At 43.9% G+C, this 16,096-nt stretch overlaps 1 protein-coding gene across 1 annotated transcript; it reads right to left on the bottom strand.

Annotated features, from left to right (window-relative positions):
• Nucleotides 1-8,447: 8,447 nt before the first annotated feature.
• nrarpa (NOTCH regulated ankyrin repeat protein a) lies at nt 8,448-9,777 on the bottom strand. Its single transcript, XM_076757279.1, has 2 exons — nt 9,639-9,777; nt 8,448-9,422 (listed from the first exon to the last, which is right to left on the bottom strand). The coding sequence occupies exon 2, from the start codon at nt 8,932-8,934 to the stop codon at nt 8,596-8,598; it is 339 nt and encodes a 112-aa protein (XP_076613394.1). The 5' UTR covers nt 8,935-9,422; nt 9,639-9,777; the 3' UTR covers nt 8,448-8,595.
• Between the last annotated feature and the right edge of the window lie 6,319 nt (nt 9,778-16,096).

The following is a 16,096-nucleotide window of genomic DNA, read 5'->3' as shown; positions in this document are numbered from 1 at the left end:
TATTGAGCCCTGAATGGTTACGCCCGCAGGGCAGGAGTAAGGTTACTTTACATACTGCACTTACAGCTCCCTTTACCACTGGAGTATAAAATGGATTTGAATGAGAAAGAGGGGAACAGAGGGGTGGAAGGAGGGGGGAGAGGGGTGAGAAGGAGGAGGAGGAGGGCCGGGGGACTCCCTTTGTGTAACAGGAGGTCTGCTGCTGCTCTGGCATGGCTATGGAGATGGAGGAGCGGGGTCACTCTCCCTGCTCTCCCTCCCTCTGTCCCTTTACTATAGGCTGGCTGCTCTGTCTCTCCTCCTCATCCCCCCCTCCTTCCCTCCCCTCCATCCATCCCTTCCTCCCTATTAGCATAGCAGCTGCCTGATACAGGGCGTAGGGTTGGGAATGGCCAGGTTGCTGTGTGCATTTGTGTGTGTGAGGGTGTTTGTCGGAGGGAGGGATGATAGGGGGGGAGGATAGAGGGGGGTCTAGTCAATGGCGGTCCGTCTGGCTGGTGAATAGCAGCTAAAGCTGGCCCCCGCAAGCTAGACAAAGGAGCCAGGAGGGAGGGGATGGGGTCGGGTGTGTGAGGGAGATGGAGGGAGGAGGGAGGGGTGGAAGAATGAGGCAGTGAATGGAGCGCCTTGTCACTGGCGCTATGGAAAGAAGCACAGAATGAACTGGAAGAATGAAAGAAAAGTTCAAAAAGGAGCGGAGGGCAAGGAAAACACCGGACCGACCACCTGTCTCTCTCTCTCTCTCTCTCTCTCTCACTTTATTTCTTTTACTCCCCTTCTTACTCACAGGCAGACTTTGGGGAGGGGGTGTTCACTTGGTCGTGTTTAGCGACAGACATGTTTTTGTTGTCGGGGAGAAAGTGTCGTATCAGCAGGATTTAAAGCTCACTGTCATCCGCCAGCATCACTGACTCTGTGCTGATTTCACGGCGTATGGGCTGGTGCTGTGGTCGAAAAGATGGGTTCTGTGAAATGACCAAAAAATGTCAGCAACATAGAGCAAGACCATCGAGAAGGATCTCACACAGGATGAGTCCACAGAAAAAGTGCTGATAAGTTGGGAAATGAGACAGAGGGATGTGATTACAGACACAGACAGAGTAATTGCCAAGATAATAACTAAACAGAATCCAGATAAACAAGCTCCTATGTCTAACTATAGCAGCTGTTAGCATAGACCTGTCCTGATAGATAGATAGATAGATAGACATGTGTAACTTCTAAATGAAGAAACACAACATGAGATAAGTTGTTTTCTTTCAGCTACTGTCTTGATTGTTAAGGTGCACTGAGTGGTTGATGGTAGTGTTGGCTAACTTCAGCTGGACTGTGTGTAAATGATAATACAGAGTCGAGGTATTGTGCTTTTTCTGCTCATTCTCAGTCAATTCGCCTGAAGATGATGCCTTAGAACAAATGACTTAAGATCATTGTGGGAAGTGGAGGAAAAACCATTGTGCCATCATTGTGTAATTACCATTTGTGGCCACAGTGGCTGCTGTTCAGCAAACTTTGAAATTGATTGAACTTTTTTGCAGTTGTGTTCATGCAAGAGTCAGTGATGATTGTTTTTTAAGGTTTGTCTATTAGTATCATGTTTAAGGAGGCTATAATCAATATTTTTTACATTAAGAATCAATTAAATGACTATGTGTGATGCCAAGTAGTTGCTTTTAGTGGTGAATTATCACCCAGGTCCAGAGTTCCCATCAGCTCTACAGAGCATTTTACCATCTTTTAGCTCATTGTTTTGGACCTACAGCACAGTATGTATGCACCTTGTCCAGAACCAAACAGCACACTGACAAAGTGAATGACAAGCTGGTGAACACAGTGGAGCATTCAGCCATTAAAGAGACCTATATTTCCCTCAGGAGATGGTGGAGACCAAAGCAGAGCAAAAAAGTAGAGTGAAGTTTACATTCATCCATAAAACATAAACACAACTTCATATTATGCTACGTGCTGGCTGTGCAAATAAGAAAGCGTTTGCTGGCAAGTTCACTATATCGGCTTTATAAGGTGATAACGTGAAAGTGTCTTTACAGCTTCGTTCTAAAATGACCGGATATAAATATCTTTTAACTCTTCTTTGTTATCAGTCCATTACAGAGTCAAGCACATACAGAATCTAAGGACGTGTTTATGAAGGAGGCCTCGGGCAGACAGGCGCGTACGTGGAAAATTCCCAGGACAGCCAGGACTGCTCGTCTTCACTGCCATAGTTCGTTAATTATTGTAAACATATCTAAAGGACCTGCACACCCACACAGGTTTTTTCTATAGCTCTATTCAGGTGGAAGTTGGGTGGAGCTCTGATGGGAAACAAGCGACATAACAAAACTCTACATACCAATGCAAATGATAAAAAGTGAAGTTGTCTTGCTCTAATAGGTGCAAAAAACTAAGAGGAGAGTGAGGCAAATGTCAGTCAAGTGCAGTTTGCACACATCTTCACTATTCAGGTAACATAAATGAAAACACCTGCATGGGTGGAGGAGGCTTAAAGGCTTTAATCCGCAGTAGCATCTTTCAGGGCATGTCATGATTTGGAAGAAATCCAACATCGATGACATGGCTTTGAGCTGCCACGGTTATAGTTATTAACCATTTCTGAAGTGTTCTTAGGGAAAACACTGAAAACCAATTAGCCCTTATAACTAATGCTATGTCTGAGCAAGCGGAAGTCATCAAAACAGCATCTCGCGTGTCATGAGGAGGGCAACGTGTACAAGTAAAATCACATCCTATTGCATAGCCTAATTCAACGCTGCTAAACACGTCTCTGAGTTCCTCTTTATGCGGCTGTCATCACGCCACAGGTTCCCACAGCAGTTCAAAAAGTTCCTCATAAGTGTTCTCATCCTACATGTAAGGGATCACAGATCTCATTCAAACAAGCCGTTTGCATTACATTGTTACTCAATCATGTCAATACCGAGGCACTTTGAGGAAGTCATACACAGGGTCTCACAATCAAAGCTCCCGTCATTGTATGCAAGTTGAACAGGAGCCGTTATAAAAAGAGGAATTCAGTGTTGCAAAACCAATTAAATTACATTTTACATGTATCACAAGATGTTCAGTTAATCTCAAATGCGGGGTGTAAGCATGGATATGAATATTTTATGAGCCACTGAACAATGGCCTTTTGAATGGAGATGGAAGATTATCACACAGATGCACTTGATTGCAGATGCTGTACCATCGACCCACCAGCGATATTGTACTCAGTTAATCTGTGAGATACAACAACAGACAGTACACACACATTTGCAGGGGTGTAACCAGTTATACTTGACAGTGTGGCCTGTTTGATTTGTCAGTGAAGCGATTTTGATGCAGCTTTGCTTTTCTCTCACTGCAGCTCTCATTTTCTCCCACTGTCAAAATTCCTCCCAAAATGCCTTGTGTTGTCTGGCTCCATAAAGCAGGCTGCTCCACGCACAGGCCAGACCGAGACGAGCGAGGAAAGCCAAGGCACATGAAGAACCTATTAGGGGGCCTAGCAGCCAGCAGCAACCCTGGGAGGCCAGCCAACTCAGTGTGTGAACAATAGGGAACCCAGCTCAACAAAAACATCCTGCAGAAGTGAGAGACTGGGAGGGAGAGAGGAAAGGACAAGCGAACAGCAAACCAGTGAGCCCATTCGGCCTGCCACTGTATCAAAACACTGAGGGGGTGGTGTTTAGAGGAGCTAACTTTCCTGGTGTTGAGTTTGACAAAGACGTGCATGAGATGTGTGCGCTTGGTGTGGTCGGTGCAGAACATTTGAGCTGAGGTCACGGATGGTTCAGCTGCAGCCCAGAAAGTAAGTTTAACGGCTGCTCTAACAATAGCACAAACTTCTCCCTGCCAGTGAAGCCCAGATGTAAGATACTACTCTTTTTTTTTTTTTCCACTTCAATTCAGGGTCATGCTGAAATGAAAACTCTCAAACCGCAACCGTTATTTCAATCACGTTTGTAACCCTCTTTACTCAAACATTTGCAGTTAACAGCAGGTCGACACCCACTGAATGTTACAACACGAACAGGTCTGACGTGAAGAAAGATGTATTGTCGTGTCGCTTTTCCCACGATCCTCCCACAGCCATGCAATATCAGTTGCAACTCAGCATTTCCATGAAATGGGGAGAACATGACTCAACCAAAGGTTTCTCTTCAAATAAACAGGTGCCGAGACCCATGAGCACAATGCAAGAGGCCAAAATGTAACCCACAGCACCTTGTGCTTGTTTTACCAGTGCTACAAGTATGGTGACGGCGAGATAACAAAGGGCAAGAAGCCAAAACTGAGCTGTGCAGCACACAAAACAGTTGAAAATGAAATATTTAAAGGCTTAACTGAAAAATCACATCAACTTTTGCTGGCCAGTACAAAATGCACACATTGACACAGTGTTTCCGAACCATTTCTTGGCTGCAAATGAATGTATGTTCTAGGTTTTGACTCAAACGAGCTGAGAGCGGTTAACACTTAAACCAACCATTTACAGGGCCGTTTCATGCATCATTACAGGAGGCAAGGAGGCTTCAGAGCACACATTTCACAAGGAAAATCACAAAAATAGGCATTAAAAAAATGACAAGCAGGAATATGTTTTGTTTCCGTCCAACAGATCAGCTGAGTTGCTTTTAGAAGCAGAGTTTCGCAGCTCATGCGAAGGTGTTAGTGAAATGGAAGGAACGAAGATAATCTAAGAAAAAGCATAGAAGGAATGAGTGAAAGACTCGAGTGAGAGGCAGAAGCAGGTTGTTTGCAGAGAGCTGACTCGAAGTGCAAAGACCAGCCCTCAGTCTTTAGACAGAGAGCACAAGAGAGGAGTGTGTGTCGGAAAGTTTTTGAGTGTGTCGGGGTAACATAAAACCAGCTCTCCCACAACACACACAGGGGAGGGGACCCTTCTTTAAACTGAGCCTACCCACAATGCACTGGGCTCTTTTATCCCGGCAGTGAAAGGATGGGGCCAGATGAATGACAAAAGGAGAGAATGGGGATCTGGGTTGGGCCCGGCTTGGAAGACAGGGGAGGGAGAAGGGAGAGAGAGAGAGAGAGAGAGAGAGAGAGAGAGAGAGAGAGAGAGAGAGAGAGAGAGAGGAGGGTAGGGGTGTGTTTCCCAAACCAACCTTTTCTATGAAAAATGCAGGAGGAGGGAGGAGGGAGGAGGAGGAGGAGGAGGAGGTGTAGCTTCTGCTCGGGAGATGAGGAAGAAATGTATGCATACACGCAGAGTTTGAGTTTAATGATTTCTTTACTGGCTTGTACACAAACGTACAAAAATAATACAGCACTCATCTCCACATGACATCACGTCATCATCACAGTGTTACAAACGTTCAAAAATAAAAGAATACAAACAAAAACAAACACGATGGAACATCTGCATCACTCATGAAAAATCAGCTGTTTCCTCTTGCTTGAAATGAAGCAAGACCAGAAACACTAGTTGGTCCAAAGAAGTCAGCACTTTTTTCTTTAAAAACAAAAAACAAAAAAAAAATCATCTCACTCATGTACACCAATCCGGCGGCTGGCTCCTTACGTCATAAATGTTATGACCCTGGTAAGCCAAACAACCACACAACCGTGCAATTTTTAATCATGTTACAATGATCTTACCATCAAATGTATTATTCCCCTTTCAAAAAAAACAGGAAGACAGCACTTCAGAAAAGAAAGTGCCCCAAGATATCATCATCATCAGCGTTGATATATATATCCATATGTATATATACATACACCCAATCACAAAGATACACGCATCTTTGTCAAAAAAAACGTCATGTTTTTTCCACAAAGTAACACACACATTAGGACATTATCACCTGGAGCATATATTTATACAATAGTATTTTGTATGTGTTTGTTTTTTTTCTATTCAGAAAAAAATTAAAATGTTGACACACAAAGGCCAACTTTTCAACAACAGTCATCAGTGCAATATTCAAACAAAAAAAAAGAAGAAAAAAAATCATCAAGTTTAAGACAAGCGATGCATATTTCATTTTTTGCCTGATACCAATCTATGCCTTGATGTAGTGGATCTATCGCTTCAGTTATTTGCGGTTTCTCCGGGTTTAAAATGGGAAATTGGCAGTCTGGAGGACTGTTTTACCACAGCAACACGGGGCTGGGGGGGGGGGGGGACACACTCATGAGAAGCACACAATCACACGCACATCAATAAAAAAAAACATACACACACACATACACACACACCTGACAGCTTCCCATGAGGTGAACTAGTGCTGCTGTGAAGCTTCTATACAACTGTTGGCCATCCATTTGAGCAGTAGGCTTAAAAAAATAACATCAACCAAAAAAAAAAAAAAAAAGAAAAGAAAAGAAAAAAAAAGAAAAGAAACATACAAGCAGCATTGATACAAATGTTAGGGTGCCATGACTTCCAAAATGCAGCAGGCAAGTTTATGAAACCAGATTCTTTTTTTTTTTTCTTTTTTTTTTTCCTTTTCGGTGACATCCTGCAACAGTCATGTGTTTTTCTTAAGTCTTCATCGTCCAACAGTAATAGGGTCCTGCTCAGTAGTAGTAACTATTCCAAAGCCCTGGCTCCTGCAGTTACCCCGTACAAACACTGGGGGCGCACAAGGCTCCGCATTTTTGTGCAATAAAACTCCCTGCATTTATAAGTCATGCGATACAATTCCTTTTTTGTTGTTGTTTTTTGTTTTTTTGTTTTGTTTTATACGATTGAAAAAAATAAAGGAAACGAAAAAACGACCATACAGAGAGAGAGACAGGGAGAGAGAGAGAGAGAGAGAGAGAGAGAGAGAGAGAGAGAGAGAGAGAGAGAGAGAGAGACGTGGAGGCTTATAGGGAAAACATGCAACAATGACTGTGTGAGCGCGTGTGTGTGTGTGTGTGAGTGAGACAGACAGACAGACAGACAGACAGACAGACAGACAGACAGAGAACCACTGATTCCCTTGCAGAAAAGGCAAAACGATGCTTTGCTTGTCAGAATTGGTTTGGTTGTAGTGTAGAATAAACTGTCCCGACTGAGGATGCAGGGATTGGGGTCATTGCATCTTCTGTATTGAAGTCCATCATGTCTGTTAGGCTACATAGCAGGAAAGAAACAAAACAAAACAAAACAAAAACAAAAACATACTGGCATGCGGTTGATCACAGACAAATTGTGAATGTCTCCAGACTCCACACAACGTGGCAGAGCCGTGAGAACTGAACAACTTGAGAATACTTTACAGTCGAGGTAGCTGGCAAAAGGCAACCAAACAAAGTCTTTTTAATGGAAGGGATGGGGGATTTGGCGGGGGGGGGGGGTTGTCCTGTTGAGGGTCAACAAGCTATAACAGAGGGGTTCTGGGGTGCTGGTTGTGAGTGGGAGTGGCAGGTCTACCTCCACACGGGACAGTTTATACTACGAGTCTGAAGCAGCTTGAGTCACCCTAGATATTCTTACACTTATAGATTTTTTTAAGAAGAAGAACCACACAATATTCAAAAATGCATCTTCTCAATGTACCTTCATAAATAAAAAAACACAGCCTGCTTTCACAGTGATGACTAGGATGTTAATAAAATACTGAAAGGAGATTATAAAGTGAATTCCAAATGCGACTTTTTTTTTTGATACAAAGCGAAAGCAGCGGGTTTTTTCCTTTAAAAAAATAAAAATAAAAACACAACGACCTCTGGCAAAGTGGTCGCACTGGCTTGAAAAGTTGGACGCCAGCATGGCAAGATCTGCAGAGCGCTTTCACCTACTGTCTCTTCTTTTCTTAGCAAAAACAGAAACAAAGTAAAGCTATTGTGTACAGTACTTCACAACAATGATGGAGCCACTTGTTGTTACATAATGATTACACATCTGAAAGCGTGGATAGCCATAATGCCGCTCTTTGAGTTAAAAAAAAAAAAAAAAAAGAATCAATGAATTAAAGAAAATAGACCTCTGGTAGCCAACAGAGGGCAACCCTTCTTCTCTAGTTCGTGTGTCTTCCCTTTCAGATATTCCAGCATGCAGCCATATAGCATCAAGTGCCGTGTTTCATATCAAATAACTTATTAAAAAAAAAAAAAAAAAAAAAAAAAAAGTTTTACAAGTGAACAATGAGGAGCAACAGGTCAAATCTGCTGCCACCACCCCAAAGACACCATTCAACTGTACAGGGGATGGGGGAGAGAAAAACTGGGCCATCTGCACTCTGTGGAGTCCAAACACACACATGTGATACACAGGCACTGGCTTCTTTTACAGTGGACGACAAGATCTAGTATACACATTCAAGAGGAAAGCTTTAGTACCAACAAACTCACCGAGATGGCGTTGCTTTTGTTAAAGATTCATGTTGAAGCGCTGTGTATGAAGCATGCGGTGCTTCACCCGGGAGTGCACAGAGGGCCCCGTTTGGTTTACAATGAGAGAAGATTATTGTGCAGGCCTATTTTTATTTCCTTTTCTATATAATTTGGCACAACTATGTAGATAATGGCAGTTTTTTTTGCGTTCACAAGAGCCTGGCTTTCCCGTGTGTTGCAGTTTTATTTTCCACTTGTTGCAGTTTTGCTATTTTTTGTTTTCTTATTTTACCTGACAGCAGAGACAGATCACCGGGCGCCAGAGGAGTACTTGGCCTTGGTGATGAGGTATAGCACAATGTCTTGGTGGCCCCCGAAGGCGGCGATGTGTAAAGCGCTCCACCCTTCCCTGTTGGCCAGCCGGATATCTGCACCAAACTTCACCAGCAATTTTACCAGCTCCAGGTTCCCGTCAATGACAGACTGGTGGAGGGCCGTCTGTCCTTCTGGCCCGAAAGAGTTGACGTTGAACTCGCAGTTTGTCATGTTCTGCAGCAAAGAGTGCAGCTCCTTGGTGTTGCCTTTCTTCACCGCCTCCTGGAAAACCCTCTGCGGCGCGGAGCAAGTCGACACATCCGCCTGGCTCATGGTTGCAGCTCGCTGGAGGGTGGGGAACCAGTAATCCTGCCTGGGCTCTAAAGCTGATAATAATCGTCTTCTCCCTGTTGAGCGTCTCTGGTCTGGTGACAATGCCACAGCTACACTGGATTATAACCAGTTAATAAGGCACTTTAAAGTACTGAAACAGGAAGCACTGTATATATCCCAAAAAGGACAAGAGAGGAAATAACACACGTGGTGTGCAAAAAAATGTTAATATTTGAAAATCCTAAAACACATAAAAGGGTGCTCTCAAGCGATCCAGGGGTCTCTAGATGTAATTCCCTCTCTGTAGCAGCAGCAGGTAGCGTATAGCAGTGGATGGAGAAGAGAGACACCTCCGACTTCACTTGGGGAAATTGGAAGTATGACCACTATCTCCACAGGGCAGCCTCCGCAGGTTTTCCTTGAACCGTCCGACTCGTTTCCTGGCTACGCGTCCTGGCTATACGTCGTTGCTCATGTGGCCAGGGTGTCTGGGAAAGACAACAAAAAACGGAAAAAAAGGGGACAACAGAAGTCCACATGAATCCCGATTCCTCATCAACAGACTGCCAGAGAGACCCCACATTCCGCCACATCCAAGCGAGAGAGGAGTCCTCCGTGCGCACACGTTTACGCATGGACACACTGCTTGATTTTTGCCACTTAACATGTCTGGAAATGTAATCCGCTGCAGTTTTGTGACTTACCTGTGACAGATGGACGGGTCCGTAGCGACGAAAACGATACAAATCCACCGTGTTGCCCGGTCTGTGTCCTCCGCGCGGTCCGTATGAGTCTCTGCCGGGTGCTGCGCTCTGAGGGAATATTTTACGCGTCCTTTATTTGCATGACAATGCCATCCCAAAGAATCAACTGTGGAGGAATGGGCGGAAACCCGGGGAGGTTATAGGCTGCCGGCTCGGTGAGAGGGAGGGATCAGGACCCTGTGAATCTGCAGGGAGGGGGGCGTGGTCTTCTGAGGGGGGAGCCAAATGTTGCTGTAGAAATATTAAACAAGCCGCCCGCAGCAATATTACGGAGAGCTCTGTATCCGATCTCCTGCAGCTGACCCCAGGAAGCGGACTGAGAGCCAGAGGCATGGTGCTGCCAGAGCTGTAAACTGCTGAGAAAGCGGGCCCGTTGTAGAGGATCATCCACTGGATTAACATCAACAGGAACTTGAAACAAAACGTCCATCAAGCTTCTCCACGTCTTTTTGACAGCGATGTAAATGGTGACTTAAGACCATCAGAGGATTTAATTCATGCACAGCAAAAGGTCTACTGGAATACTTAAATAGCTACTTCATTAAAAAAAAATAAAGGATTTTCCACATCAATTGGATCATTTTACGCACAGTGTTAAAATCATACATGTATCTACATATATCTATATGGAGATATGCATCTCCATATAGATAAGTATATGAAAGATATGACTGATTCTCACAACAGGTGAAAGTTAATGAAAAATGCAGTCGGATTTTCTCATTTCAATCCCTCCTGATTTGACTCCTTAAAAAGAAAAAGACAAATTTTACCGCTGGTTCCATGATATTAGTCTTTTTCTTAAGGAGTGTCATTAACGCCCTTTCACGTTAAATAGGGGCAGAAAAGGTGCTGCTAATGATAGACTATGCAGGACAGGGTGTGGTTTACAGCTATGTGCTGTGCCGTGGTCCAACTTTCTCTGCATCGTGACCCTGAAACGGATGACTGAGTGCCGGTGAACAGCTCACTCAGTTCATTTGTGTGCAAATATGAAAAAAACTGGACAAAATGTTGGCTCCACAATATGCTCTTGTGGGTAAAGGCTATTTCGAACTAAGAGGCTGGGGTGTATTTAAAGTTAAAAGCAGAATATAACAAGGATGTTCACCCTCCAAACGGTTAAAGACATAAATGTGGCCTAGTTTTAACGGCAACGGCATCTTTTCACAACATCTAAAATCTTTGAGTTCTCCCAAGACAGCGATTACCTCCGAACCAAATGGGAAGGACAGTAAAATACAAACCCCCAAACGGTCTCACCGCTCCATATAAAACACCTCTGAGGAGGAGATTATAGGTGGCTGTTTAAATCATAAACTGCGGATATATTCCAGTTGTTTTTAAATGACTAGACTGTGGGACTGCAGATAACAAAAGCCCTGCACTACTTCCTTTTTGCAAGTGAAAAGAGGTGACGCTGCGCGCAGATTGACACGCCGCTCAGCCACCGTGGGAACTGGGTGCCTGTGTGCCTGTGTGTGTGAAAGAGAGATGGAGAGAAGGTGGTAACAGATACTGCTAGATTAAAAACACACCGACAGAGAGAATGCATGTGAGAGTGACAGATGGATAGACTCGGAGATGCAGAAAAATATGTGGAAACAACATCAGGTACATCTCAGCCTCCCTCGGGCCGTTTGCTGCGTTTTGGCGGCCCGTACTTCATCTCATCTGTGTAACACTTTATAAACCACTCTCCGCTCTAATGGCTTGGTGGCTTTCACACTGTCTTCTTTTTCCCACACTCTGAACTGTACATTTGGCGCACGTCTGTGGTCGCATCTGTCTACATGAGTGTGAGATTGTGCGTCTGTGTGGGAGAGGCGGCAATATGAAGGTCATAACCTATTTTAAAAAAACAGCTGTGTATGATTGAAAAACATGACCAAGGCGATTTCCTACAGAGCCCGGTTCATTAGTTCCTATATAGGTACACTTGGAGTGCATTGCCACGGTCAGGGAAGATTTAGACCTGAGGCACATTTCAGTTGAATAGTTCAATTGGTTTATTAAACTATGGTAGCTAGCTATGTTTAAAGGTGCCCAATGAACGCGAACCTGCCAGCCAATCAGAAACCTGTGTGCCACTGTATCTTGGATCACAGACTTGTTGGTCAGTAAGTCAAACAGTTTGTGTGCGAGATTCGTGATTCATCTGTTTTGAACACTTTTAGGTGCATCTGCAGGTGACTGTTTGTGCGTCTGTGTGCCGCCTGTTTACTGTTTGTTCCTCTGTGGTCACAGCTGCAAATGCTCCAAAACAAAGACTGTACTTCTGACTCATTCATAGAAATGTGGTGAATACCTAACACAGACCTTTGTACGTGTGTAGGCTCCAGCAACAGATGCGTGTTCCTCCATATGACACAGCACTGACATGCATGGGCATCACAGTTATGAACTACAAAGTTATGGGGCTCCGGTTACTTTTTCAGATTTGATATTTTTAGGATCATTATACGTTTTATTATGTTTGTAATAAATATGTTTTTTTCTGGGTTACTGAACGGTGCAGAACATCTTCTGGAAAATCAGAAACATCTGTCGGCTATCAGAGCTTTGGCTGCAGTGCGTCTGGACACTTGGAAAACATTTGCACAGACCGCAGGAGCCAAAAGTTTCTCTGACTGGATGAGTTTCTCCCCCAAACTCTGTGGCATTTGCTCTCCTCTCTCTGCCCCCCATCACCACCACCACCACTTCGCTCCTGAGTCTCCTCTTGGTAATGTGCGTCTGGGAAGAAGCCAAAACCAGATACAATCATGAGACTGTTGTGCAGATGCACTTCAATCGGAGACGAAATACTTTAAACATTTATTTTACAATCTCTGAATTTCTCATTGACAGGCTGAATTATTAACACAGTTGTGTAAAAGCTAAAACTCAACGCAGCGCATTCCGTGCGTGCGTAAAAGCGCACGCCATTCACAATCATAGTTCGCGGTAGCCTCATGGAACTCCAATAATCTTACAGTCAGCCTTTAGTGATGAGAGTCGGGTTTTGTGCAGCTAGCCTGAGGGGTCGTCTTGGCCCAGCAGCCGCACTGAGGCCAAATCGAAACGGTTCACACAAAGATAAAACAAGTCTATTGTGGTTCTATTTTTGCAGCCATATCTCTGTTGTACTGCTGTGTTGATAAACAAGACCAGCGACATAGAAAGAACCCAGAGTCGAGCAGTGTTGTGTGGCTGTCTTGTGAACGGAGCGCCGGACAGATCGAGGCAGATCCGTGAGCTGCGACGAGTTTTGGCGCCGAGACCCGGGCCAGCCGGGGCCAGACAAGACGGGAGGAGCCACCCGTCCCGTCCCGACATGCTGCGCGAAAGCATGTCGCTGAAGAGGAGAGTCCGGACAGGAAAACTCACAGTCTCTGATACAGGAAGGGAAAATAAATGTGGAACTGTCACGTAAAAATGTGGATTTTTTTTAAAGCATGACGCGTTGGAAATATTGTTCTTTTACATCACAAACATGTTGAACTAAACTCAGTGTGTGTGTGTGTGTGTGTGTGTGTGTGAGAGAGAGAGAGAGAGAGAGAGAGAGAGAGAGAGAGAGAGAGAGAGAGAGAGAGAGAGAGAGAGAGAGAGAGAGAGAGGTGACGTTTCACCAGGAGAGGGAGGGCCTTCTGAATCCAATTCATTCCGGGCACCACGTGTCCTCAGAGCGTGGGAAAGAGGCGAGCTTTTCTTCCCAGCAAAGAAAGAGCAAGGATCAAATAACACGGTGCTGCGGCAGAAAGCTCGCGCTCGGCTCTGCGCAGGGGCAGGGGCTGCGACCACCCGGACAAGGACGGGACAAGACACACAGAGAGGGGCTTATTTGGGAGCGAGGGTGTCGACTTCATTTACAGCAATAAAAAAATAGTTCAGGGTAGATTAATGTTGCTGTAGCTATTATACAGTCTGCTTGGGGGGAAAAAAAACGCACGCTGATGTGCCAAGATTTTTGGTGTTCCAGTGTGTGTATTTGAGAAGAAACACATCATATTATGTAAAACTACATCATTAGGGGAATCTGTAGAGATTGGCGTCCCTCATTATGCGCTTTTCCCCCCCATAATTTAACGTCCAGTAGACAAAAATAGGCCAGTCTCTCCTCCAGACTGATCTCATCTTCGACTGGCACGATCAGTCATGCTTCCAGTTTATCATCAACCTTTGTCCACACCTGAAAGGCTAATCTGTGATAATGTAACCTACAGTTGGAAATCTGTTGCCCTGTTCTAAAAGCATTAATGAAGTACAACAGAATATTTTTGCAATGGACTTACAGCTCAAAGGTGATTCTGTGGTATTTTTCGTGAGGCATCATTAAACAGCAGCTGATTCCAATAATACTGATGTCACTTTGGAATAAGGCAAACTTTGTGAAGGGTTTAGAATCTCATAAAGTGTGTCTGTCATTCATAAAAACAACTTCTGGGTGTTCATGTTGTGATAAATGCCAGTGGCTGGTGTTAAACCTCTCCCAGCATGGCCCTTTCTTCGCCAGCCTGGTCCAGACCTGCGAATCACTGCTCATGTCTCCGATTGTTTTCAGCGATTCAAACAGAAAGAAAAACAAAAACAAGTAAAATTCAGTCCGATTATTAGGCCAGGAAGATTATGGCGAAAATTTGGGAAGTACGCTTATTTTCAGTTTATTCCTGAGAGTTAGATGAGAAGACAAAGACCAAGATCTGTAACTCACACTAGGCTACAGCCAGTTAGCTTAGCATAAAGACTGGAAATAGGGGGACAAAGCTAGCCCGGCTCTGTCCAAAGGTTTCAAAATCCTCCTCTCAGCACATTTAAAGCTCACCAATTAACACATTACTTCTAGTTTGTGCAATCCATACAAACCCCCCCAAAAACAAAAATCAGCCTTTGTGCTAAATTATGCTGAGCTAACCACCTGCTGGCTACATTACCTTGACATGAGAGCAGTGTAGATCTTCTCATCTAACTCTGGGCAAGAAACTATAAGCATCTTTCCCAAGATGTCGAAATGTTCCTTTAACCTTATATTAGTAGTTATAACATATAAACCCTGTTTTTGTTCGAGTCGTACCAACACTAGTATAGTTGACAAATAGCGATATTCCAAATACCAAAAATTAGAAATCTAAAGATTATACTAAATATGCTCAATTCAAACATCATCATTTTAGTAATAACCCATAAGGATATCATATGACAGGATGCTCTGCTTGAGAACTTGTACATCATGTCTGAGACAGTAATCCACATGATCTCCTTTGTCCAGGACGGCTTCTTGTTGGAGTGGTAGCCTAGATGGGACACACGAACTGCATGTTCAGATCCGGACTACCACGGCTCACCCAGCACTCAAAACAATGAGCGGTGAACGTCACATTCATGGCCATACATGCCCACTTCTGTAATATTATTCCTCAGAAGTTACAACACTTCTGCCCTTAGAGATAACTGCATTACTCATGGTGTAACATTACTTAGTGCACAAACACCCAAAGTCTACATTTGTAATGCCCTTGAGATTGTGGCTGACTTGCTTTTCAAACATGATGTTGAAAAACTTCTTCCAAATGAATCATCTCCACAACATAAGGAAAGGAAGGGGATATGGAGGACTGAATTGGGGCATTTAGTTATATAACACTTCCTTCCAAACTTATTATTATCATTATTCTAGTTTTATTTCCACTATTTCTTCTAATAAACACACTTCAGCTGACACATATTACACACTTTCCCTCTGTAACCTCAATGTGGTTATTTACAATATGAGAAGCGGGTTACAGTGTGCACATTCTGGAGAAATGCTTCCACTAAATACCTCAAATGTTAAAAGAAGCATCACGGTTAGTCTCTGGCTTCCTACCGCAGCTGCTGTGATTCAAACACAGTCATCGAGAGCACATTTGCCTCAGTGATTCACAGTGTGACCTGTGTTTGGAAATCACTGTGGCCTTTTTGATGTATGCTAAGTGATCAGTTAAATAAAGTGCACATCTGGTTATGGTTTGGGTTTCTTAGGTTTTATGAGCGTAAAACGCAGCCTCGTCTCAACAAAACGTACTTGTCCAGAAAATACCAGAACATCTTTAATTGCAGACTTTTCCACATTAGATTTCTTATAACCCTTTTGGACAAACTCATTTTCTGCAATCACACAAATCCAATGTGGGATTTGTGAACAGAGGAGAGTAGAAAGAACGGTATGAGTAAATATGAAGGGATTTAGGCAGTGTATGTGTTGGGTTACTCTCTGACCTGTCTGCTCTTCAGCCTCTGGCCAGGAAACCCCCACACTGTTAATGTTACACCTGACGGACTTCAGTGAAGCTTAGATGATCTCATCAATCCGTCCCCTCTTAGTCCTTCACCATCTGTTTTGTGAATTCTGAAACATACCTGCAGACTTCTCACACATT

Source organism: Chaetodon auriga, chromosome 19 (assembly GCF_051107435.1).
Source record: "Chaetodon auriga isolate fChaAug3 chromosome 19, fChaAug3.hap1, whole genome shotgun sequence".
NCBI classification, from domain to species: Eukaryota; Metazoa; Chordata; class Actinopteri; order Chaetodontiformes; family Chaetodontidae; genus Chaetodon; species Chaetodon auriga.
The sequence above is the reverse complement of the archived record's forward strand: the minus strand, read 5'-3'. Positions and strand labels throughout refer to the sequence as shown.

Excerpts from the sequence above, each read along its gene's own strand:
- nrarpa (XM_076757279.1), bottom strand. The coding sequence starts at position 8,934 with ATGAGCCAGGCGGATGTGTCGACTTGCTCCGCGCCGCAGAGGGTTTTC.